Source organism: Mytilus edulis, chromosome 1 (assembly GCF_963676685.1).
Source record: "Mytilus edulis chromosome 1, xbMytEdul2.2, whole genome shotgun sequence".
Lineage (NCBI taxonomy): Eukaryota > Metazoa > Mollusca > Bivalvia > Mytilida > Mytilidae > Mytilus > Mytilus edulis.
In genome coordinates, this window is record NC_092344.1 from 122,944,833 (window position 1) to 122,972,264 (window position 27,432).

The following is a 27,432-nucleotide window of genomic DNA, read 5'->3' on the forward strand; positions in this document are numbered from 1 at the left end:
ATGAAATTAGTAGAAATACTATGACATTAGTTTCAAACTTGTTTAATACTCAGCGTGAGCGCATTCTTTGAATACTGCAACACCACACAAGTCAAAATGCCTTTGTATATCTGCACCTGATAGTACAAACTTAACACAATCATACTATAAAAGGAGTCAAATCCAAGATAGACCGGAATATAAATAAATTTGTGTTACTCAATAAGGGATAAATGTGTTCAAAGGAACGAATAATATTTGGAATTATAAAGTGCATAATTGTTATTACAGTTGATTTCATTTGTTTACAGTGCGGAATGAATTACAATTACTACTTCAAGTTGTAAATATTCTAAAGAGACTGTCACAGTAATATACTTCTTACCTATTGGCCCTTCTGTAAAGAAAATGACACGATAATAATAATAATGCAGCTGTTGTATAATGACATAATTCCTTTATAACATATAAAGGCAAAAGTACAAACTTAAAGTTATCGAGAAACAATTAATGATCTAATGACCATTTTCTTTGAAATTAAGCAGTAGTATTATTAGTGTCAAATACGTAGCAGCAGTTTACCATTGACAAGAAATGATTACAGTTTATAAAGTATACAAACACCAAATTTCAAAATACACGACATTGTTAACATGTGAAACTAGAAAATTAATTTGTGTGGTATCATCAGTTCATTCATCAATGCTTCAGTACATGCTTTATATGATACCTCTATTAAATTATTCGGTTATGAATTTAAAATATTTAGACAAGATTCCGTTTCCCTAAGACAAATTTGATCTTTGAAGGATTTGACTGGTTTTTTTATGTCTATTTTTTTAGACATATGTAAACAGAAATCTTACCTGTCCCTATTAGTACAGCAATGTTGAATGTCATGTCTGATGATGTTCCTACACCGTTCACAGCTCTGCAGGTATATTGTCCAGAATCACTTGCTAAATCCCTATCAACGACAAGCACTTTGCTGGTAGACGATAGAGCATAACCGTTGTAAAACCATTCCCAAGCTGTTGCTGATGGGTTAGCACGTGTGTCACAGCTAAGACTGACAGGATTACCAACTATATGAGATATCCTTGTCTGTGTTACAGTACTCACTGGTTTATCTGTCAATTATTACACATTATGTTAGATTAACATACTAGTATTTTAAGTAAAAACAAAACATAGTAGTGTTCGAACATCGAATTTGCTAATCACAAATAAATAAGAATTGACTATGTTCACCTTCCTCATATATTGCCATGTAAGTGGGAGATTTGGATAGACATAAAACCAGGATCAACCAAACATTTGTTTTCTTAATAAACTCATCATAGATACCAGGACTAATATATCCTCTGGCAAATCAGGTTGATGGCAGTTGATATCAAATAGTCCTTCACTTTGTATGTTAGCCGTTGTTTTGGTTGCAATTCAGTGTTTTCTCTTAAAATTGATGTATTTCTCTTGGTTTTAAGTCTGTAACCCGTTTTCTCCTTCTCAATCGATATGTTTTATGAACAGTGGTAAACTACTGTTGCCTTTTTATATTTAGCTAAAGGTAAATAAAACGTAACTCACACTGAACGTGAACACCTTCCCATGTCTGTCTGCTTCCTTTTGAATTGGTAGCTTTACACACAGTTAAACCGTCGTGAATGGTCCAGTTGGCGTTAGATATGTATAAAACAGCACCTTGATGTATCATATTGTCATTTTTATACCAATTGAATGTAGGGGCAGGATCACCATCAGCTTCACAAGTTAGGGTGAAACTTTCACCTTCATTTACCACAAGACATGCTGGTAATATTCTTATGTATGATGGTGCAGCTGTAAAAACATTTATGAATATGTTTCAAAAGGCATTGATTTGAAGAAACGGGTTGAAACATATTTGAGGATGATGTGTGACAATGGAAATAAAACGTTGTGAAATAATTGCACCAGAAACACTTGCTAGATTTGCCTTCATCAATATTGTCCTCCACCATATGTTTGATATCTGAGGGAGTGTTCAGTCATGAGGAGCCGTATAACTTAATGAAAATTTAAAATATAAAAAAAAGTTTTCTAAACTTATCACATGACATTAAGGTGAAGAAAATATACAAGGACGATGGTACTTTAAGTTGAAAACAGTCCATGATCAGTAGTATCTTCAACCATCGATAAACAAATTTAAATTATCCATACAAATGTGTTTGTCTGAATAGCTTTCTCATAAAGATGATGACAGGCAATTAAACATAAGATATTCTATAACTAATTACTATTATGACGCATGTCACTTACTTGATGTATCAACCGAAAGAGTGACAGATGATGAATCTCCTTGTCCCACGGAATTCACTACAGAACATCTGTATGAACCTTGATCTGAAGCAGCTAGGTTAGTGATAGTAAGACTAGGATTGGACAAGGTACCACCGACGTATTTGCTACCATCAACAGTAATGCCTTGGTTTCCTTTGCTCCATATAACATTAGTAGCTCCTGGGTTAGAAACGTAGGAGCACTGTATTGTGATAGCCTGTCCGCCACTGCCTTGAGACGGCTGTGTGATAGTTACATCTGGTATATCTGTGGATACAAATATATTTATACATCAACACAACAAATAATTCACTAAGTACACATCTACGAGTACTTCTTTACATGTTTAATCTAATGTGCGTTTTATAATTGGAAATGTATAGATAAAAAAGACAACAGTAGTATACCGCTGTTCAAACTCATAAATCCATGGACAAAAAAAAACAAAATCGGGGTAACAAACCAAAACCGAGGGAAACGCATTAAACACAAGAGAAGAACAACGACACAACACCACAATGTAACACACACAGAAACGGACTAAGCATCAGACAAAATCCCACGAGAATAACAAACATAACATCAAAACCAAATACATGAATTTGGGATAGACAAGTACCGTGACACGTCTTATCGCAATGTGAATTTACACTAAAAAACAAGAGAAAACAAACGACGCAACATTAAAATGTAGCACACACAGAAACGAACTATAATACAACAATGGCCATATTCCTGACTTGGTACAGGACATTTTTAAAGGAAAAATGGTGGGTTACCTGGTTTTGGGGCATGCCAAACCTTCCTCTTTATAGCCATGTGAAATATAACATTAAAATGACAACTCAACACCACATGACTACAATATAAATAAATTGTAGAACACAATTGACAAAGAAACACACGAACAACAGCCAACAAAAGGCAACAAGTTCAAAATTTTAATACGCCAGAAGTGCATTTTGTCCACACAAGATCTACTAGTGACGCCCAGATACAACAGTTTGAAAGCCGAAACAAGCACACAGTCGAATAGCATCGAGGACCAAAAGATCAAAAAAGTTGTGCCAAAAACGGCCAGGGTTTTCTGTTACATGTAGTAACCAGAACATCCCTATTATTTAGAATAATTTATACTTTTGCAAACAGTAAATTACTATACAAAAGATGCACATGATAAAACTGAAGTATTAACAAATTACAGGAAACAATTGAAATGTATAGGTCAGTCCCGGGATACGGTAGTTAGTTGAATGTATCATGTGACTAACATGTATGCATAGTCATTTTCAACACCTGTGGTGCGAACAGGGGAAAAGATTGAACAAAATGTTTGGAAAATTGAAATCTTATAAGTTGGTGACCGTCTCTTGAGTGATACGGGAATAAAGATTACGTGCTTATTGAGCAAACACTATTTTTATAAACTACCCTGCAGATTGAAACTTTAATAGAGCAGGGATACAGGCGCGCCTTCTATCTATTAAATGCCGTCATAAAGGCGTGTGCAATTGCCGATATCGTTTGGTGAAAAACATGATTCCATAAATTGCCTATGTCTTGAATCATACTTAAAGGATACTTACACTGAACCTCTACTGTAACTTTTGCGTCAGAATTACCATAGGTGTTGGAAGCTCTACATAGGTACGTTCCAACATCAGTCCGTGTCGAGGATGGGATCTGAAGAACAGAACCTATGGACAACTGTGTATTGGAATTACCCTTAAACCAGGTGTATTGTATCGTTGGACTGCCTTGGGCTGTACATGTAGCTGTTATAGTCTGGCCTTCATTTACAGTTATTGGACTGGGTCTAATAGCAATGGATGTAGCTCCATCTAAAAATAAACATACAGTTTACAAAGTTAATATGACGTGCTTCTTTCTCTTTATAATTAATAGCGCACAATTTACTTTATAATAGATGTTGCATTTTACCTTCAACCTAAATCCACATGTATCGCAACCTATGTGCAAATACTATGTCGATTTCGCTGTCTGCAATTTGATATTAAAAAAAAACCACACATAGATGTTTTCTTATTCTTAAGCATAACAAAAAAAAAAATTCTCATAAGAGCTTTAAAAAAATTACCAAACTTATCACAAATTAGACTATCTGAATTCATTCCTTTTAAACATGACGTCATACGTGTACTCCAAAATCATTGATAATGCATGAAAATGGAGTTCTCAGGTAGATGGTGCTTTATTTTTTATGTTATGTGAGTTTGAATATGGTTTTCAGAAGAGAGAATAATCAATAATGGACAAAACGTGCAGAATAAAAATATACAGAAAAGACAAAAGTAGAAATAAAAAGAATAGAGAATGATTGGATGTTAGAATATAAAGAATAGAGAGTATGCATTTCAGAATGTTAACAAGGTGATTCACTACCTAGTTACGACATCCCAACTGTGGATTTACCTGTAAAAAGTAACTCACTAAAAACTCTATTGAGTCGATAATTATTATAAAACCAAATATTTTTCTTGAAGCAGTTATCGAAGAACAACTACATGCAAATTATTGATATATTGAAATTTGTTTGCCTTATCAAGTACGGAATAAAATTTATTTATTGTCATTTTCACATGGCCTAAACTGAATATTATATTATACACACTCGTGATATCGCGGGTCCAAGACTGAATTAAAGTATATAACTATGCGTAAGCCTTATTTTAGTATTGGTATATTCATCTGATAAATTCATGCCGATTATAAGATATACAGTTTTCTCTGCTTTCAAATCTTTCTGTTTGAACCCGTAGACCTGGAACTTATCAATTATTGGTAATAATAATTATTTGGAAAACAAAAGGTCCTGGAATGGAGTATTTTTTAATCAACAGCATTGTCCTATATTAGTTATAAATAAAGTTGAATTCTTTGAGTCATGCCCGCTAACAAGTTGAAAACTGTACCTATGCGCCTTATTTCAAGTCCAGATTTTTAGTATTCGTATTGTTATCTTAGACAGTCTTGCTGATTAAAATACTACAATAGGGAACAATTTGACAATGCTTGAATTAAGTAGTGTCAACCCTGTGATTATGACCCGTTTGGTGCTCCTGTCAGATGCGGAACGTACAGATAAGGTAATAGGTAACAGGCGAATGTACTATTGGTATCGGTATCGGCTTCGACCAGGAACTTGTTAATTATTGGCAATGTTAATTATGTGGAAAACAAAAGAGTCTGGAGTGGTGTAATTTGTAATCTACACCATTGTCCTATATAAGCTATATATAAAGTTGAATTCTTTGATTTGTCACTTTTACCCCATCACGGCTGACAAATTGGATCTCGTTATTTTAGTATTATAGATGATAGTGTTTTCTCGAACTACAGAACTAGTGCTATTGAAATGATCAAAATAAGATGATAAAATTTACCTCCAGTAACAGTTAGGTAGACATTATTACTAGTTCCTGTTCCCACGACGTTTGAAGCTTGACAAAAGTACAGTCCTTGATCATCTGCCTGGACAATGTTGATAGTTAGAGACGGAATAGATGTCGTTCCACCGCTGTATCTAATACTACTTGTGTCAATAGTTGTGGCGGCATTATTTACAAATATCTGCCAGACTATCTGTGTAGCTGCTGGGGTTGCTATTACTGTACATGTAATTGTCACAGGATTTGCCACTTTAACAGAGCCGATGATTGACGCCGTGACAGTTGGGATATCTATTTATTAGAACATATTACATATTTATACATTCTTATCAAATAAACAGGTTTTCTGAAAATTGTATTTAAATCAACCGATTGATAATCTTAAAATATTTACGCGGTTGTCATCTTACTCATGAATGCTACATTGTCAAAAGAAAATGATTAATCTGTTATGATTAAATCTGTATACAGAAGCATTCATGTTGCTTATAGTTGGTTTTATTTCAACTGAATATCCTTGTGTAGTCTTACAAAATACGCAAAACAAAATGTAGTCATTTCGATCCATTAGTCATATTGCTCATTTAATTAATCGTGCACTTGGGCTTATGTTCTTTGATCTTAGTTGATGTTCCAGCCATATCAGTACATTTGTATACTTACTTCCGGTAACATCTAAGATCGTAATTAGCAAGTACATGGGCAGTAACCATTACTATATCATGTTTGTGAAGCTATATTATTCATTTATATCTGTATTTGACTTAACCTTCATGGTATTATTTTATATCCCAGCTGATTTACACCTTCATATACTTACTTCCGGTAACATCTAAGAACGTCTGTGAGCTTTGACCTGTACCAACAGCATTAGTTGCATGACATATATAATTGCCTTCATCAGAGAAGTCTACATTATTAATAGTCAATGACGGTGACTGTATAGTTGATCCGGAATATTTGGTAGAGGAAGCAGGGTTAAGAGTTACTGTGTTGCCATTGCTGCTATGTTGTGTCCAGTAAACAGCAGTGTGTGCAGGGTTTGCCGACACTACACACGCTAGTGTTATGGTATTTCCAATGTTTGTCGTGTAAGTTGATTGCCCTACTGTTACTACAGGGAGGTCTAAAATAAAATAGATTCAGAGAATAAAGCAAATAGATATTGGAAGATGTGGTATGAGTGCCAATGAGACAACTCTCCACCCAAATAACAATTTATAAAAGTAAACCATTATAGGTCAAGGTACGGCCTTCAACACGGAGCCTTGGCTCACACCGAACAGCTAGCTAAAAGGGCCTCAAAAATTAGTCATGTAAAACCATACAAACGGGAAAACCAACGTTCTAATCTATATAAAAACGAGAAACGAGAAACACGTATAATCCTTGCCGACCGTAACTTGACCTATAACTGCTGATATAATGATCTTTTTGCACACCAAACTATACGTTATAATTGAAGTGAGAGGGTTAGCGCTATAGAACCAGGTTCAATCCACCATTTACTACATTTGAAAATGCCTGTACCAAGTCAGGAATATGACAGTTCTTGTCCATTCGTTTTTGATGCGTTTTGTTATTTGATTTTGCCATGTGATTATGGACTTTCCGAGTTGATTTTCCTCTGGGTTCGATATTTTTGTGATTTTACTTTTTATCACGACTGATTATTGTGAACGACCGTACTGTGACCTATAGCTGCTGATACATTGATATATTTGTATATGTTGGCACCCAAACCACTTCGCTTTTTTGTTACATGTATTTAATAATGTTCATGCATAATACATTATACATGTAGTCGAGCACATTGGAAAAAAACAAAGTTTTCCTCGTATCATATGAAACAACTAATACTTTATCTTAAGAATACTTATTTGCTGATATGATTTTCAATTATATTGTTTAGTTCGATAAATATGGTAGTATTTGATACCAAAACCAAAACAATGTTTTTAATTTTTCGAATATAAACCTACTTCCAATAACCGTTAGTTGTCCTTGTAAACTCTGACCAGTACCAACAGAATTAGCTGCTAGACATATATAATTCCCAGTATCGTTACTATTGAGGTTAGTTATGGTTAGGGATGGTGTACTGACGGATGATCCAGTATATCTGGCACTAGACATGTCTACAGTAGAAGTTATACTACCCGTAACTTTCTGCCAGTAAACTGAGGTAGCACTGGGATTAGCAGATACAGTACAACCAAGTGTAATTGTGTCTCCATATTCACCAGTAAAAAATGTTCTTGTTAGACTCACACTAGGAACACCTGATAGAATATACATAAAACAAGATGATTTTGCTGTAATGCTAAACAAACTACAAGTAGAATATATCTCATCTCCTTGAAATGTAATTTAAACATATATTTATGACTACAATAAATTGAAACTGATGGTATATTAAATACACTTACTGCCAGTTACAGCTAGAACAACTTGGGAACTCTGTCCCGTTCCTACATTATTGGTAGCATAGCAAACATATGTTCCTTGGTCTGATACCTGTGCATTAGATAATGTTAGGGAAGGTGAGCTGACTGATGATCCACTAATTCGTCCTGCAATGTTCACATTGGTCGATGAACCACCAGATATATACTGCCAGTAAACGGTGGTATGTTGTGGATTAGCTGTTACGGTACATGTCATTGTTACAGAATCACCAACATTGACAGTATATGCTGAGGTAGGCGTTGTCACAACTGGAACGTCTGAAGAAAGCATACAAATTTTAAATGTTGATTAGTCCAAATTAAGGTTCTATCTTATAACTTTATCGATAAACTAAGAATCTGACTCCCTCGGTCAAAGTTAATTATAGATGGATCAATGAGTCAAAAAGCTCATTCTACGAGTCTAATTCGTTCGAAACACTATCAGAATCTGAGAATGAGAATGAAAATCCTGCTGAAAACATAAAAAAAGGTCGCGTTTATTTCTACATCCATGTCTTTCAAACATTTAAATTGGACAGTTTTTAACTGAAAAAACCCACTGCTGGTAGACTATCAGTTCTCAAGGACAAGGATGTCATCAGTTAAGAACCATTGCTTTAGTTCTGACATAATTTATAACATGCATTCTTAAGGAAAAGGACAAGGTTCACTTACGGCACAAAATGGCCTTAAATATCAACTCCATCATATAACACAAGGAAGGTCACAATTTGGTCCGTAAGGGACTGTGCAATATTTATTTGAGGGTGGGACCGGTGCAAACATGGACGGGGCACATACTTTTTTCATGCAATTAATGAGCGGGGCGCAAAGTTTTTTGTAACAAACCTTTGGCGGGGCGCACACTTTTTTAAAAACCCTTCGTGTGTGCATAAAAAAATTAAATCAGAGTATAACAGATTAAAACTATTTGTGATTTCTGTGGAAAAAAGTAACTTGATAGAAAAAGAACAATTGAATCTAAAACAAAATAACCTAATACAGTGCTTCAATATATTTTTGTGTGTTTATGCTTTTAATAATCATTTATAAAAAAAAATGAAATTCTGATCAAAATTCTGGAAAACTATAAACAATGTTTTGAAAATTAAACATATGACATAACATATGGTAATAAATGCTTAAACATAAAACAACTTCAATTGTATTTTAAATAAATCTTTAACATGACAAAATTAAATTCTTATACATTAAAAGAATTACAACTTAATCTATGAAAAAGCTGAATGATGTCCCTTGGGAGTATTAATTTCCAACAAAAGTCCTTGCAAACAGTAGAAAATGAAAAATTATGTATGCCTGATATAATTAAAGATATAAACTACAAAATCAAGCACTATTGAAATATTTTCTGCATGAATTGCCAAGAATGTGAACAAATTCTTTACACAGGAGAATATAAATTCTATCTAAATTTGGCCTCAAGTGGGCCTCTTTTTTTCTTAGATGGACAATTTTAACGCTGAAAATGCTTCTAGTATGATTAAATATTGCCTTACTCCATAAACAGTACAAACTTAACCAGAACATTTCCAATTTTAATAGCTAGAGAAATACCCAAGTGATACATTAGGGAATTACACAGCAAAGAAGGCAAATATCTCAGTTTTAAAAACATTTGTCGCGTCTTGAATTCTGGTGTTTCCAATTGAACTATTTATTGCGAAAGGTGAAAAGAAATACAAAAGAACTATAGTTTGGTGCATTTTATACAATATAGTTAATATTGAACTCCCAGAATAAAGTTTTATATCAGTACCCATCAATTTGACTTATTATGATGAATCAGCACTTTTCTCAACACAGTATTGTTCTCAGTGAATAATTTTTATTCTTTGTGATAAAAATCAAATGTACTTATAAAAAGCTTCAAAATAGTATAAAATAACTGAAGTCTGATGCCCACTATCATTTTACACCAAATTTATGAAATTTTGGAAGTCTTTTCAAATAATTGTCTAGAAAATATTTCAATAGGTTATCAAATTTATTTTGTAAATATACACACTGCAATTATTCATAGATAAATACAAAAAAATATATTGTACCCTTACATTCAATCACAGCACTCCTAAGTTGACTTCCTTCAAAAATAAAATCTTTATAATATTGAATTAAATGCATTTGAGTTGAAATATCAACTCTGATATACATGTATTATTGAATTGAATGTTGTGCATTTTAGTTAAAAAATATCATGTTTCCATATATGTGTTTCATTTTTTTTCCAGCGGGGCAAGGACTTTTTTTTTCATTAATTGAAGCGGGGCAAGAACTTTTTTTATAATAAATATTGGCGGGGCATACAGTTTTTTTTTTTTTTAATATTTGATGTACACCGGCCCCACCCTCAGATAAATATTGCACAGTCCCTAAATAGGACTGCTTCAAAAGTCTTAATGCTTAATACATCCGTTCTCTTCATAAAAGTACTGATAAATAATATTCTACAAAGTAAGCCCGTTTTTGACATTTTGTTAACATATGATTCTGTGCAATTTTTGACCTAAAAGCTTTAAAAACACCTTGGCCACCACCCAGGATCAATCTGTGTTGCAACCAAAAGATTCCAATTTTTTACAGGAGTTAGACTAAAAATAGTCATACCAAAGACCCTGTCTTTTGATGTATGAACAAATTAAAAGAAAATAAAAAGGCAAGGAAAATGATTTAATTACACAATGAAAAGTTCTCATAATTAGTCATTGTGAATATACATACGAGACCAATAAAGTATTGTACTCTTACACCTAATCAAGTACGTTCAAAAGTTATAATGTACATAAATGCTTCATTCTTTTGAAATTGTGGAACCTGTTTTATATGACCACCTGTATTAAGAGACCACTTTAGCCTTCTCCTTTGAGTTTTCTCTGAAGACAGGTTTGATTGTATATAGTCATTTAATATTATTTTCTGTCTTAAACACCAAGGAACATAGAAGAGCTGTTATTTATGTTATTTCATATTGAATATACACTTACTGCCCAAAACATCAAGGAATATAGAAGAGCTGATTCCCGTTCCGATACTGTTGGTAACTTTACAAACATAATTTGCCTCGTCGGATTCGTCAGCAGTATTTATTATTAAAGATGCTGACTGTGTGGTGGAACCATCATATTTACTGATGGCTGTAGATATAATTGTGACCTGATTGGCTACAGTCCTTTCCCAGATAACACTGGTAGCTACTGGGTTTGATGTATATGTACATTGTAAAGTGACTGATGATCCTCTGTTGACTGTGTATGTAGATTGTGGAACAGTGACTGTCGGAATACCTGACAAAAACAATGCATGTTCTTTTTATAAATTTGCATTTTATAATTTAACCTTTTAAAAAGTCAAATAACAACAATACCGAACGCAAAAGGAAATTCAAAGCTTAAAGTCCTATAAAAAAATGAAAACACAAAATCTAAAACAAACAACTGTCGTATTCCTCACTTGGTACAGAAATTTCTTAAGGTAATAAATGGTAGATTTAATCTGGTTTTATAGTAAGCTAAACCTTATAGACAAATGAATCGTCGATTCAAAACAGAATTACGAATTATTATTCTAGACTACAGACAAAATACGTAATCATAATTTGTTTCACTTACTTCCAGTGACATCTAAAAACGTTTGTTGACTTTGTCCAGATCCAACACTGTTAGTAGCTGTACAGATATAAAACCCCTCATCTGATATGACAGTGTTTCTTATGATCAAAGATGGTGAACTAACTGAACTTCCGCTGTAACGAACGATAGACATGTCAATATTTGTTGCTACATTATTGGTGAATCGCTGCCACGTGACACTTGTCTCTGTTGGATTAGCACTTACAGTACACTGTAGTGTGATGGCGTTACCGACATTGACAGAGTAACTGTTTGATAGTACTGTAACTACAGGAACACCTAAAACAGATTAAAAGTGACAATTGTTAGTTGTATCAGAATTCATTAGACAAACATTGGTTGTATCGGAATCAAAAGGCCAAACATTGGTTGGGTAAGATTTGACAGACACCAAAGTTGGTTGTATCGTGTTCGAATCGAAACAACTTTAGTAATGTCAGAATCAATAGAACCAAATAGATTGTATCAGTTTGGAATAGTAGTTGGTTGTATTTGAATCGAATGTAAAAACGGTTGGTTGTGTCTGGATGAAGAGACAAACGTTAATTGTATCGCACTAACACACGTTTTTATGACCCGAGGGTATCACCAGCCCAGTAGTCAGCACTTCTGTGTTGACATGAATTTATCATTCATATGATCATATATAAATTAACTGTTTACAAAACTTTGAATTTGTGATATACCAAGGCTTTTCTACCTCAGGAATAGATTGCCTTAGCTGTATTTGACAACAGTTTTAGGAATTTTTGGTCCTTGATACTCTTCAACTTCGTACATTAATTGGCCTATTTAACATTTTTTGATTCAAGCGTTACTGATGAGTCTTTTGCTTACGAAACGCGCGTCTGGCGCAAATATGATGCAAATACTTGATATCTATGATAAGATTATTTCATCAGGATCGAAAGGACAAACGTTATTTTCAGTAGGATTTAAAGAACAAACATTTATTTTCAAATATGCTAAACCAATGTTTTGATATAAAAGTTTCTTCTAGCATTGACATAATATTTTCCTGTCTATTTAGGATAAATTTTACATACTTCCCGATACACCCAGATATGTCTGTGAACTGGTACCTGTGCCGACACTATTCTGGGCACTACACGTGTAATATCCTTGATCGGCAATGACAGCATTGATAACAGTCAATGATGGTGATGAGGTAGTAGATCCTGAATATTTATTGGACTGGAAGAGATTGATATTTGTCGATACTCCATTGACAACTTTTTGCCAATTAACTGATGTATGAGCAGGGTTGGCTGACACGGTACAAACCATGGTAACAGACAAACCAACAGTAGCACTATACTGTGCTTGGGGAATGGTAACCACTGGTATTGCTATAAGAGTAGATAAATGAATGAAAAATTAATAAATCACTTAGTAGAAATAACTTATGTTTTAGATTTCAAAGTTTTCCTTTGTCAATTTGAACGCTTTATACCGTGATCTAAATGTCAAAAGAAATAATAAAACCAAATTCGAAATAGAATGCTTTGCGTATGATAATTAGGTATCGTATTTCTAATGCAAAGGGCATCATGCATTGATGAAATCAAAGAAATATAATATTATCAGCGAACAAAATAACAAACACCTACAAATGCTGCAAGCATAGCTCACAAATAATATGCACGCCCTTCGCAAGGAGCGTGATTTGCAAAGGGAAATCCTTTGTAATAGAACTTAGATTCGGATGAAAACCAAGTAAAAGGGGCAAAATAGCATTATATGATTAAGATAGTAAGGATAGGGCGTTCATTAATATTTGGCCAAGTTGGAAATACAAAATAAGTAACCTCTAAATAAAGTAATAAGAAAGTCCATTCTTTGATAAAATAGACACTAAAAATTATTTTGACAAGAACATATAATCAAAAATTCGCAAAAGAGGAATATTGAGAAAATTGTTAGAAAGTAACAATATATTGTAGAAATGGTTTATGAGATTTGTCGAATACAAAAATGGGTTCACCCAAAAAAGCCAAATACAACGTGTCTGCATTAACACGCAGAACAATTATGACTTGGATTAATAAACAAAAAAGGTAGTGAACAATAATATAATATGGTATAGATCAAGAGGATGTTTGAATATTGAGTTAGGAGTTGAAGAGGAATTGAGGATACACGACTGATATTCTCTTTAATTAAGTGATGCAAAAGGATAGTTAATCATATGGTAAGGGAAACCACAAACATGTTTTTCAAAAACACATGATATGAATAAGACTTTTCAAAAGGTTACAATATTTTATCAAGTGCAGTTTTGGATACAAAAGTGAGACTTCACGGTATAAATTATTTGTTTGCGTGTGTTTATCATATAAAAAGTAATAAGAAAATACTCCGATTTCTCCTCTTCCAGCTGTAGATCTTCCTCCTCCTCATCCTCATCAAAGTTTTTGCTTTTAGAAAATCGATATTTTTACTTGTAAAGTAGTAATACAAAATCATTTGTACTGTAAAAAAGAAGTGGAAAATATTCAGTTACTTACTTCCTTGAACGTTTAAGAAGGTCTGGGTACTAGTTCCGGTTCCGACAGAGTTTGTTGCTTGACAAGTATAGTATCCTTCATCGCCCTCAACAGAGTTAGAAATTGTCAAAGATGGCGTACTGACAGATGCACCTGAGTATTTAGTTGGGTTGCTGGCTACATTTATTGCAATGGGTACATTGTTTGTTATTCTATTCCATTGAACACTGGTGGCTGACGGGGTAGCAAGTATAGTACATGTCAATGTGATAGAATTTCCAAGAACAACAGTATAGCCTTGTCCGACTGTTACTGAGGGTACATCTTCAAAAGATTTAACATGTACATTCTAAATTTCCGATTGAAATACCTATGTTTACACACCATGAACAACTCGCCGGATGCCATATCTGAGCAAGATTGGCAAACAATTTCGGGGCACATGAGGTCACCTCTGATATATAGTGGGAACCCTTTTGCACAGTATTGAGTTTTTACATAGTGGGTTTTAGAATACTGTTCGTATTTTTTTTTTTACAATGGTTTTGTAGATCTAAAACCATATATCAACTTGTTGAATAACTAGATTATTTATACATTGTACAGAAATTGAAAATAAGTCCCACTGATGTTTTCATGATAAACTTTATACATTACTGATAAAAAGTCGATTAGAGGTGAAAACATTTATTAGAGGTAATAACGGAATTTGATGAGACTGTCATCAAAGTGAGAGGTTTAGCGCTTTAAAACAAGGTTTATTCCACCATTTTCTACATTTGAAAATGCCTGTACCAAGTCAGGAATATGACAGTTCTTGTCCATTCGTTTTTGATGTGTTTTGTCATTTGATTTTGCCATGTGCTTATCGACTTTCCGATTGGATTCTCCTCTGAGTTCAGTATTTTTGTGATTTTACTTTTTATTAACACAATTTAAAAAAAATGCGTCATTTGCTTATCATTTGAAGGTTAGGAAAAACTTACTGCCAACTACAGAAAGCTGAGTTTGTTGACTCTGTCCAGTTCCGACAGAGTTTGTAGCGTAACATGTGTACGAGCCTACGTCATTAATGTCAGCATTGAGAATTGTCAGAGACGGGGTTCCTGTTGTGGATCCAGAATATTTGTTCGAGTTAGTGTTAGTGTTGATATTTGTCTGAACGTTATTTGTGATCTTTTGCCAGTACACATTTTGTACTGAAGGAGTTCCGGAAACAGTACATACCAACTGTACTGACTGTCCATAATTCACACTATATGATGACTGTGGTACAGTGACTGTTAATATACCTGAACAGGGATAAAAAAAATAGGTAAAGATCACGTAACTATTGAACTAACATATACACGTGGTAATCTTCTGTAAAAAATCTATACTATGATAATAGATACGTGTATAAAAAAAAATTGATCCCAATAATTTATCTTATGGTAAATTTAAAAAAAGAAAAAACATCAAAGGAAAGGAGAAGAAGCAGATGTGAAACACTCACTTCCTGTAATGTCTAAATATGTCTGTGAACTTTGACCTGTTCCCACTGCATTTGCTGCGGTACATATGTAATACCCTTCGTCTGTGTCAATAGCGTTAGAAATGGTCAAAGAAGGTGTATTGGTACTGCCTCCTGAAAATCTACTGTTTGGTCCTATATTAGTTGCCTGTCCGTTAACTATCTTCTTCCATGCCACGCTTGTATGTGATGGATTAGCTGTCACAGTGCATTGGAACGTGACAGAAAGACCAATCTGAACTGAGTAATAGTTGGACAATATCTCTACGACAGGAACAGCTGTGAAAGGTAAAATTTGGTGAACAAAATTTGATCAATACGTAGGAAACAGCTGTAAATAGTGATATTGTAGATCAACAATAACATTTACTTGTTTTTCAAATTTACTCTGATCAAAGTCTTTCATAGTCTTTTATGATGAGAGGTCATCAGTTACTTGAGAATAAACAGCATATTGTGTGTTTTAATCTGCATGTTGTGGTAAAGTAATGGATGTTGTTGTCTTCACATGTTGCGTCTTGTGTACTATTATTTGTCTGTTTGTCTTTTTCTATTTTAGCCATGGCGCTGTCTGCTTATTACCCTTCCGGAGAACCTGAGATCACCCCTAGTTTTTAGTGTTTTTTATGTTGTGTCATGTGTACTATTGTTTGTTTGTTTGTCTTTTTCCTTTTTGGCATGGCGTTGTGAGTTTATTTTCGATTTACGAGTTTGACTGTTCCTCTGGTATATTTCTTCCCTTTTTTTATTAATGAGTTTGAATGTCTACTGGTATCACTCGCCCCTCATTTTGAACATTGTTTAATGATAGATTGCATTGCAACCTATATTGCTATGTATCATATTGATATATAGGATATTGTCTACTTTCTGATACTTACATCCTTGAACATCGAGGTATGTCTGAGAACTTTGTCCTGTTCCTAAACTGTTAGAAGCAGAACATATGTAGAATGCCTCATCTGTACTCTCCACACCAGTGATAATCAAATTTGGGGAAGAGACAGTACCACCCTGGTATCGCCCTGATATAACCACTGTTGACGGTATACCATTTTGTATTTTTTGCCACGATATACTTGTTTCTGTTGGTGTTGCAACAACATTGCATACAATTGTTGCTGTATTTCCGTAGTTAACGGAGTAGTAGTTGGACCCAATTGTAACAGTAGGGATACCTGCAGAATAATCGATTTATAACCATGACTTTTATTTTACAGGTAGTGTAGGATGAGAAGATTTTAGTTGAGTAGTAATCAGTTGTTTGATCTATTGATCAAGCATATTTGGCTTATTCAAATTTAGGTTGGTTAAATATTCAGATCGGCTGTTGTGTGCTTATGGTCGGGTTGTTGTCTCTTTGACATATTCCCTATTTCCATTCTCAATTTTAAGTATATTTGTTATTGATCCTTTTGTTGTTCAAACTACAGTGCATACATTCATTTTTACAAGACAAAAGTGAATAAAACTAATGACATTGTTATAATTGTTATTATGCGACTTAAATATTCAATTATCAGATTACTTGATTAATATTAACTTAAACAACTTAGAAAATGTGTTATCAATGTGTCTGTCATGTATATAACTATATTTGAGTTAAAGTAAGGTAATTCACATGATTACGATAATACGCTTACACTTTTTTGAAGTAATTATAATTATAGTTATTTTTATTATAGATTCCAGTTGTTTATGTTTTAATTCTTTGGACATTTCACTTACTTCCAATGACATCTAAAAATGTTTGTGAACTTTGACCTGTTCCAACAATATTCATCGCAAAACAAATATAGTAGCCTTCATCGTCTAGAATTGCATTAGTTATTGTTAGAGTTGGACTGTTGACTGTAGCCCCGGAAAACCTCCCAGATATTGTAACCGTTGTTGTTACTCCATTTATAATTTTCCGCCACGTGACTAAAGTATGGCTAGGATTGGCTTGTACATTGCACACAAGATTGATGCTACTTCCGATGTTGACAGAGTAGACATTTTCTTGCACTGTCACAACAGGTATATCTGGAAAAGTAATTTATTTGAATATTCTGTTGTTATTCTCTTCTATCGAAAAGAGGGGAGGGCTTATTGCATATATATACAGGTGTTGCAAGTATAGGAAATCATTTGGGTAAACTATTCAACAAGTTTTTATATGTTCCCTATAATTGCGCTGCATTTTCCATTGTCTGAAAATTGACCATAATCTGTATTTTAACAAAAACACATATAAAGGTAATGACGAAAATATCAAAATCAAAGGTAAATTCAAAGCGGAGAAACCCATTAGATAGTAAACACCGACAAATTTCGTTGTAGAGGGGTCTAAATACAGCACAAACAACATTTTCCTAAAGACCAAAAGAGTGACAAAATATATTTTAACAAAACGCATTTGACTAACAGGTCGAACAACTGATGTTCTTAAACCCTGCTGACTTCCGTTGACGAATGTCAAATAAATTGATCACAAGGTGTATCAAAATGAATCTGTATATTAATTTAATACTAAGTAGAAAACAATAAACTAGCGGGAAAAATGGTAAACCAAAACATGAGTTGCTAAATTGTTTAAATCATATACAGATTTCGACAATTTATGTCTCTTCAATGATGTTAGGGATCGAAAAGTATTTTGAATGCCATTAAACCTACCTCAAGTTAGGATAGACTCTTGAATTTTTAACGGTCAAAATAGGATGAACGGATATGTATATACCTTTATATATATATATATATATATATATATATAGCTACATCTTCCAACGAATACATGTGTAATACCCCTGACAGACACCTTAATGACTTTTCATGTGACGTCATGTATAGAAAAACTTAAAAAATGAGAACCGACGTGATAATTTTAAATCATTAATTCAGAATTCAGAAAAAGATTAGCCCCTTGTCCTCTTAATTGATACAAAACCTTATTTTCAAGTTGAGGACAGGGATTTGAAACTGATATAAAAATATAAAATATTGCAGTTCACAATGATCGTCTTTTCTGGTGATTGCAGATGTCGATATAGAAAATATTACAGGAAAAGTTCGTTATTTATGAAATATGATTTATAACTACAAAATAATTTCGGTCCGTACAAAAACTTACTTCCAATGACGTCTAGATAAGTCTGTTGACTGTTGCCAGTTCCAATGCTGTTTGTAGCATAACATATATAGTTTCCTTCATCCGATGATTGGGCGTTAGTAATGACCAGTGACGGATTAGAGACAGTAGAACCACTGTATCGTGAGTTGGAGGAAGTGGTATCAATACTCTGTTGTAGATTGTTAACGATACGTTGCCAGTATACATTAGTGGCAGAAGGGGAAGCCACAACAGTACAACCAAGTGTCACAGTCACACCAATGTTAATGTTGTAATTTGATAAAGCTACAGTTACTGACGGTAAATCTGCAAAAGTTATTTTTATATTTACAACAATTCTCACAAAAAGTTTATACAATTCTGTAAATTATATATTTTGTATGCTTCATTACTTCATTCAATACCAATATTTTAATAAGTTATTTCAACTTAAGGAATTGCAAAGTGTATCAATAAAACATTTTATTTCTAAAGCACCGATAATGCATATATGAAGTTCAAGATGTGGTATGAGTGCCAATAATGCAATTTTCCATCAAAGTCACAATTTGTTTGAGTAAACCATTATAGATTGAAGTATTGCCGTCAGCAGGAAGAATTGGCTTTCACCGAACAGCAAGCTTTAAAGGATGCCACATATGAGTAGTGTAAACCAATTCAAACAAGAAAACCAATTGTTTAATCTATATAAAAGAGCCTGTGTCGCTCACCTTGGTATATGTGAATATTAAACAAAAGAAACAGATGGATTCATGACAAAATTGTGTTTTGGTGATGGTGATGTGTTTGTACATCTTACTTTACTGAACAGTCTTGCTGCTTACAATTATCTCTATCTATAATCTACTTGGCCCAATGAAAATTGTTAAAAATTGACTATAAAGGACATTAACTCCTTAGGGGGTCAATTGACCATTTCAGTCATGTTGACTGTAATCTTACTTTGATGAACATTATTGCTTTTTACAGGTTATCTCTATCTATAATAGTATTCAAGATAATAACCAAAAAACAGCAAAATTTCCTTAAAATTACCAATTTAGGGGCAGCAACCCAACAACGGATTGTCCGATTCATCTGAAAATTTAAGGCATGATAGATCTTGACCTAATAAACAATTGTACCCTCATCAGATTTGCTCTAAATGATTTGGTTTTTTAGTTATAAGCCAAAAACTGCATTTTACCCCTATGTTCTATTTTTAGCCATGGCGGCCATCTTGGTTGGTTGGCCAGGTCATCGGACACATTTTTAAACTAGATACCCTAATGATGATTGTGGACAAGTTTGGTTTAATTTGGCCCAGTAGTTTCAGAAGAGAAGATTTTTGTAAAAGATTACGAAGATTTACGAAAAATGGTTCAAAATTGACTATAAAGGGCAATAACTCCTAAAGGGATCAACTGACCATTTCGGTCATGCAGACTTATTTGTAAATCTTACCTAGCTGAACATTATTGCTGTTTACAGTTTATCTCTATCTATAATAATATTCAAGATAATAACCAAAAACAGTAAAATTTCCATAAAATTACTATTCAAGGGCAGCAACCAAACAACGGGTTGTCCGATTCATCTGAAAATTACAGGGCAGATAAATCTTGACCTGATGAACGATTTAACCCCAATGTCAGATTTGCTCTAAATGCTTTGGTTTTTGAGCTAAAAGCCAAAAACCGCATTTTACCCCTATGTTCTATTTTTAGCCCTGGTGGCCATCTTGGTTGGTTGACCGGGTCACCGGACACAATTATGAAGAACATCAAACAACGATAACCACTTACAAGCAGGTTATACATTTTTGATAAAGTTTCTTAAACAATTGAATCGTAATGGAAACGCCTTACCCCTCGAGTTTGTTTATAACGCATACAACTTTAAGCTTGATTCGTTCAAACCTACTATTATCAATATGGCGTAATTTTATTGCTTTCAATTATCAACAGTCATCTTTAAATACAAACTGATCGACCAAAGCAATAATAATGAAACACTGTTTTCGACACAATGCTCTTTGATTTTTATATACCAGTATACACAAGTTGTTTGCTCACATGAAATTCACGTAAATGAATCCACTTAAAGTTCACCTCAGACGAACGTCAAAAATAAAACTGACGTTAAAATGTTCATAGGAATTTCACGTGGATCTTAAGAGAATTGTGAATTTTATGCGAACTTCAAAAATCACATGAACTGATTTAAACTTAATTTTAATGTATCAGCTAGTTTCATGTGACAATCACGTGCAAATGACTTGAGACTCATATTAATTTCAATTCAAGAGAAATGTATGTGAGTAAACTTAACTTCCCTGTGTAGTCATCGGATCTTGCTATCAAATGTGTCCTTTTCCCGATTCTGTGTGTTACCTTGATTTTCTAAATAGATCAACGAAGTTTTAAAATCGGTACGCTAACTGACGCCTTCACATAACACCAGAATACACTTACTTCCTGTGACAGTCAAATATGTCTGAGATGAAGATCCGGTACCGACAATGTTAGTTGCTGTGCAGACATAGTAGCCATCATCACTCTGAGCAGCAGTGTTGATAATAAGATTAGGACTGTTAACAGTTGGTGTGTTATATTTTCCAGCAGTGGTGGAGAGGGAAGATTGTACACCATTGGTAACTTTATACCAGAGTACACTTGTGGCACTTGGGTTAGCGGATATTGTACATACAAGAGATGCTGTCTGTCCAAGTAGTACACTGTAGCTATTGGACTGAACAGTCACAACAGGTAAACCTGAAAAGGGAAATACATATATAAATATGACTTTTTCTAGGCGTATTTTGTATTTTCTGCCTACGTTGAAACATAATGGTCTCATGTGTTGATTAGAAACATTACATCTTCATCTTTTGTCATGGGTTTGACTGTCAATGTCGACCTACCTACGGTATCTTGTTTTCATTTCAAATGTTCCGAATAAAGCTACGAATGCAAACAGACGATTATATAATTAATCTAAATTAATGTTTAGACATAAAATATAAAACTAAATACATACTTCCAGAAACATCTACAAAGGTTCGTTGACTCTGTCCAGTTCCAACCGCATTTGTTGCATAACAAACATAAAATGTTTCATCATTTTGGTCCACGACATTTATAGTAAGAGATGGATTACTGACGGTAGATCCACTGTATTTGGCTGTGTTTGATGTAGTAATGGTCACGGCTTGTGTGTTCTGTACTCTAGTCCAGTACACTTGTGTGTGTGATGGAGTGGCACTAACAGTACACACTAGCTGGATAGACTGTCCATAATTAACAGGGTAATTAGTTTGTGCAACAGTCACTATTGGTAAAGCTGTATTAAAAGACATGGTATATTACATATACTAGTACATACACATTTGAAGAAGACAAAATCATTGTACATTGTGCATAAAAACACAACAATTATTTAATCAGGCATTGTATTTTCTTTAAAACAATTGTCTGGAAATTGGTAAATTTTAATGTAACTGATAAAAAGCATATGCTATGTATATACTCAATTAAAGCATAAAAAGACGGAAATTGGTAAAGTGGACGTAATATACTTACTTCCCACAATATTAAGTGTTGTCGGATTACTCTGTCCGGTACCAACATTGTTTGTTGCATGACATCTATAAACGCCAGAGTCACTCTGAGTCGTACTGAGAATGATCAGTGACGGGGAGTTTATAGAAGATCCTTGATATTTCTGGGTATTTGTCATGGCGATTGTCTGTTCTGCATTGTTTCCAACTGTCACGGTCCAGTAGATATTTGTCTCTGATGGATTGGCTGACACAGTACAGGGAATTGTAATTTGACTTCCAACATCTACACTATACGCACTCTGGGGTATACTTACTGTTGGTATATCTACAAAATATAATTATGTACATATATAGTAAAGGTTATAAAACTACTGTTCCATGATAAGGTCTCTAATGAGAAAATATCTTGCCTTACATTGATACGAACACGAAAATAACACTTAACAAATTAGTTTTAGCATGCAATCGTAAAGGAGAGTTATACATTTACTTTAAGAAACGTTTTATTGAGAATTCTACGATGCTATAACATTAACCGTGCCTTGTTTCAACTATAGTGCCCGCATTATCAAGCTAAGCATACTAACACATGTAGATGAACATGGCAGTAAATAAGATGAAACTGTCTCGTTTATCCAAAAGCACACAAACGTAAATATGACTAAATATGAATCCATTCAACGAACAATGTTTAAGAAAAAGATAAAATAACTAAAGTACCGAAAGATCCTGGATAACATATATCATAATCCTGACTTGGTTCAGGTATTTTCTTATGTAGAAAATTGTGGATTAAACATTGTTTAATAGATAACTGAACCTCTCATTGGTATGAGAATTGCATTGACTCATTAAATTAACAAAGATGTGTTATTCATTTGTCTCGTTAAATATAATCGACATTCGGTAAACAAGGAGTGGGTGTCTGACAAATTCCAATTTTCCTGCAAGATCAGCACTGCCTTGCGCTTTAGAAAAATATGTTATATCTTTCCTGGATTATCAAAACAAAATATAAACTACAAGCAAAATTGAGGTTAAAGTGTTATTTACGTCCTACAACATTGAGGTTAAAGCATTACTTACTTCCTACAACATTGAGGTTAAAGCATTACTTACTTCCTACAACATTGAGAAAAGTCTGACTACTTGATCCTGTTCCTGCTGCGTTTGTAGCCGAACAGACATAGTTCCCTTCGTCCGCCTCTGTAGCATCGATAATAACCAAAGATGGAGATTGTACTGTAGATCCACTGTACTTGTTAAAGTTATTTGTACTCATATCAACTGTTATAAGAACACCATTCACAAGTTTTTGCCAATACACGTCAGTGGCTAAAGGATTGGCAGTGACTTGACATCCAATGACAATTGTACCACCAAAATTCAATGAATACGTGTTAGACAAAACTTCAACAATCGGGATATCTACAAAACAATTAGGTTTATTAATTGTTGATTTTTTAAAGAAATTTTAATGTCGGATGTAGTTAATATAGAATAGTAAAAGAGGTATGATTGCGTGTTGTCCAAACAACGTAGTTTAAAGACATTGCAAGTTTCAAACCCAAAACGTGCATTTAGTCGACAAAAGACTCATTAGTGATGCTCGATTACACAAAACATAAACAGGCAAAATGAAGTTCGTAGTTACAGCACATTCAGGATCCAAATATTTGAAAATGTTTGCCAAATACAGCTAAGGTAATCTATTTTTGTCTGATATAGAGAGGACTTTGTGTTCATATCTGATTTAAATTCTTTCTTATGTCAAATATCTGTTTATTTAGAACTTCAAACCTTCCTACATATAGCGCTATTTTACTATTTTATCTTTTCATTTACTGACCTCCGATCACATCTAAAAATGCCTGTTGACTTTGTCCAGTACCCACACTATTCTGAGCATAACATTGATAGTATCCTTCATCAGACAACTCCAAGGCAGTGATGGTTAGTGATGGCGAACCTACAGTCGAACCTGTATACCGCACATTGTTCATATCTATACTTGTCATTTGCCCGTTTACCAGTTTTCTCCAGTAAACACTGGTTTCTGAAGGATTAGCTTGTACTGTACATACCATTGTGACAGTTTGACCGAATGTACCAGAGTACTGATTCTGACCAACACTAACTGTAGGTATATCTAATCAAAGAACAAACAAATTTGTTTTATTGGATCTCTTCTGGTTGAGCAAAGATATAAAAATTAGAAATGAAGAGATATTTGCATTGACGAAAAACAACATCAAACAAACGCAGCACAACACCTACCCGCACCAAACAGCACAAATAAAAATAAAGTATATAAATCAGTTGAAAATGTCTGTAAAACAACTGCCGGGTAAGGGTAGGGTTGAACACTCTCTTACGTGTTTAGTTCTACAACACGACAAGTGCCACATGTGGATCAAGCTCTGCTTAATCTTTCGGTGCACCTGAGATCACCCCCCCAGTGTCGTGTTGCTTAGTCTTTAGTTTTCTATTTTGTATCTTGTGTACTTTTTTTTGGCTGTTTGTTTTTTTCTTTTTTTGGCAATTGCGTTATCTGTTTATTTTCTATCTATGTGTTTGAATGTCCTTCAGGTATCTTTTGCCCCTCTTCTTTTTGTACCAGTCCCAAGCCAAGAGGGTGTGGTACAGTGGTTGTCGTTAGTTCATGTCTTACATATTATTTTCTCAATTTAATTGTGTCATGCTTTTTATGTTCGGGACTTGTAAAGTCTAACATACTGTATGTATTTTTCACATTATTGAAGGCTATATGGTTGCCAATGATTGCTTACATCAACTTCGCATGAATTTGTTGTGGATAATTTTCTCATTTGAAATCATACAACATATCCTTAGTGTTATGATATAGGCCTTTGTGACAATAAACACACTATCGTTGAGAATACTTCAAAAGTATAACATAAGCTTTCATTTTTGTACATTAAGTCAAATTATAAAGAGTACTATACGAAATTTACCAATATAGAGAAATATGCAATAAGTACATGATTTCAAAAAATATGTTGTACAAACAAACTTACTTCCTGTGACGTCTAAGAATGTCTGTTGACTGGTTCCGGTTCCAACAATATTGGTAGCAGTACATATATAGTTTCCTTCGTCGCCAGATACAGCATTACTGATTGTGAGAGATGGTGTACTGACAGAGCTACCAATTATTCTGGATCCATCTACTGTAACTGTAGTGAGTACACCGTTAATGATTCTTTGCCACGCGACAGAGGTTTGAGCTGGGTTAGAGGTAACCGTACATTGCAATGTTACTGTAGTGCTGATTACTACTGAATATATGTTGGAAGATATGGTAGCCACAGGGATATCTGCAGAAAAAAAGGAAGTGCTATAAAAAACTGTTCCAGACACCAAATGGTGGGAATTTTTCAAAATATTCTATAAACACGACTGAATTGGAAAAAAGTATACGAAGAATGAATATTGTCGACCATTAACAATTTTGAGAAATTTATGATACTCTTGAATACAAACTTGATTGCAATATTGTAAAATAAGACACAATGGTCTAAGGCACAAGCACATTTTATATTTGATTAACCATGAGTTTGCAATTTACCCCCAATGACATCTAAGAAAGTCTGTGAACTTTGTCCCGTGCCAACAATATTGGAAGCAAAGCAAACATAATTGGCTTCGTCGTTTAAATCAGCGTTATTTATTTGTAGAGACGGGTTACTAATTGTGGAACCACTGTACTTGCTGTTACTGCTAGCTATAGCTATATCTGTGCTAACGCCATTCTTTATCTTTCGCCAATAAACGCTTGTATGAACCGGATTTGCTGTGACGGAACATACCAGAACAGCAGAATTACCATAGTTGACATTATATATCGTCTGATATACAGTTACTGTTGGTATATCTGAAATACAATAAACTCTTTATTCTACCATAAATCGGATTTAGAGATACTTTCTACTTGTGCAGCAAGGTTTTATAGGAAATTCTTGTTTGTGATAGGAATTTTTCTTTTACATAAGATAGTTATAACTTTGTTTTAAAAGTGTAGTACATTTCATATTTTTTTTTCATGATTGATGAACTGGTCTATTTAGTTAGATATTTGTTTTTGTCTGCGTACACGTCTTTAAAAAGCCAGAGGTTAGTGGTTCTCATCGGGCTTTCTGGTCTCTTCTATACAAAACCATGGTGCATGCTTTGAAATCAGAGGACATGCAGTTTTAGAGACGTTTTGATAAATGCAACTTAAACAAAAACGAATGTCACGGTGTTCTTCTTTTCCCCACAACATATAGTAAATTCCTTAATTTGGCTATTTATTTTAGGTATTTTAAAACATATATATAGCTCTTCAACGATTTTCGTTACTTATATATCTTCAGATTTTAAAATGTTTGGCTTTGAGTGTTCCTGATGAAGGTAAATCCAGAAAAGCGCTTCGGACGCAAGAAATGATTAAACGTGTTGTTTTCAATTTTTTTCCTTGGATAATTTCTAGTCAAATTCGCAAATGTACCAGCTTTCCTTAATTTAAAGTATGGGCAAATATACCAGCTTTCCTTTATTTGAAGTATGCAGGGTCGAAAAGGAAACGACAGCGTGGTTTACCCAAACATTATATCTAGCTACGAATATCTCTTTATCTGTATTTAGAATGAGGTTTACGAACAATTTGATAGTATCTAATAAAAAGTAAAAACACAAAAATATTGAACTCCGAGGAAAATTCAAAAAGGAAAATCAAAAATCAAAAGGCAAAAATCAAAAGTCCAAACACATCAAACGAATAGATAACAACTGTTATATTCCTGACTTGGTACAGGCATTTTCTAATGTAGAAAATGGTGGATTGAACCTGGTTTTATAGCTAGATAAACCTCTCACTTGTATGACAGTCGCATCAAATTTCATTACATTGTCAACGATGCATGAACATAACAAACATACTCAAAGAGTAAAAATGTCAAAATTAGGG

At 33.8% G+C, this 27,432-nt stretch overlaps 2 protein-coding genes across 2 annotated transcripts in view; both read right to left on the reverse strand.

Annotated features, from left to right (window-relative positions):
• Window positions 1–42: 42 nt before the first annotated feature.
• LOC139505144 (hemicentin-1-like) lies at window positions 43–14,211 on the reverse strand. Its single transcript, XM_071294951.1, has 13 exons — window positions 14,169–14,211; window positions 12,858–13,160; window positions 11,791–12,090; window positions 11,167–11,466; window positions 8,141–8,437; window positions 7,694–7,993; window positions 6,532–6,837; window positions 5,706–6,002; window positions 3,888–4,142; window positions 2,281–2,568; window positions 1,567–1,818; window positions 846–1,109; window positions 43–116 (listed from the first exon to the last, which is right to left on the reverse strand). The coding sequence occupies exons 1-13, from the start codon at window positions 14,209–14,211 to the stop codon at window positions 43–45; spliced, it is 3,279 nt and encodes a 1,092-aa protein (XP_071151052.1).
• LOC139505271 (hemicentin-1-like) overlaps window positions 14,176–27,432 on the reverse strand; it is a 39,555-nt gene continuing 26,298 nt past the window's right edge. Inside the window, exons 10-22 of the mRNA XM_071294996.1 lie at window positions 26,053–26,358; window positions 25,502–25,801; window positions 24,313–24,612; window positions 23,583–23,891; window positions 22,483–22,788; window positions 21,941–22,243; window positions 21,376–21,675; window positions 18,923–19,228; window positions 17,539–17,835; window positions 16,692–16,988; window positions 15,793–16,089; window positions 15,284–15,589; window positions 14,176–14,621 (exon numbers count right to left, since the gene is read on the reverse strand). Coding sequence (XP_071151097.1) covers window positions 14,311–14,621; window positions 15,284–15,589; window positions 15,793–16,089; window positions 16,692–16,988; window positions 17,539–17,835; window positions 18,923–19,228; window positions 21,376–21,675; window positions 21,941–22,243; window positions 22,483–22,788; window positions 23,583–23,891; window positions 24,313–24,612; window positions 25,502–25,801; window positions 26,053–26,358 — 3,938 coding nt within the window. The 3' untranslated portion in view covers window positions 14,176–14,310. The remainder of the gene's footprint in view (window positions 14,622–15,283; window positions 15,590–15,792; window positions 16,090–16,691; window positions 16,989–17,538; window positions 17,836–18,922; window positions 19,229–21,375; window positions 21,676–21,940; window positions 22,244–22,482; window positions 22,789–23,582; window positions 23,892–24,312; window positions 24,613–25,501; window positions 25,802–26,052; window positions 26,359–27,432) is intronic.

What these genes read in the sequence shown, in the direction of transcription:
- LOC139505144 (XM_071294951.1), bottom strand. Translation starts at nt 14,211, where the DNA reads ATGAGGAGGAGGAAGATCTACAGCTGGAAGAGGAGAAATCGGA. An exon ending in GTTCTTAGATGTTACCGGAA is followed by an intron (nt 6,003 to 6,531) that starts GTAAGTATATGA and finishes TCTAATAAATAG; the next exon opens with ATATCCCAACTGTCACGGCG. An exon ending in AGTTACAGTAGAGGTTCAGT is followed by an intron (nt 2,569 to 3,887) that starts GTAAGTATCCTT and finishes TTGTATCCACAG; the next exon opens with ATATACCAGATGTAACTATC.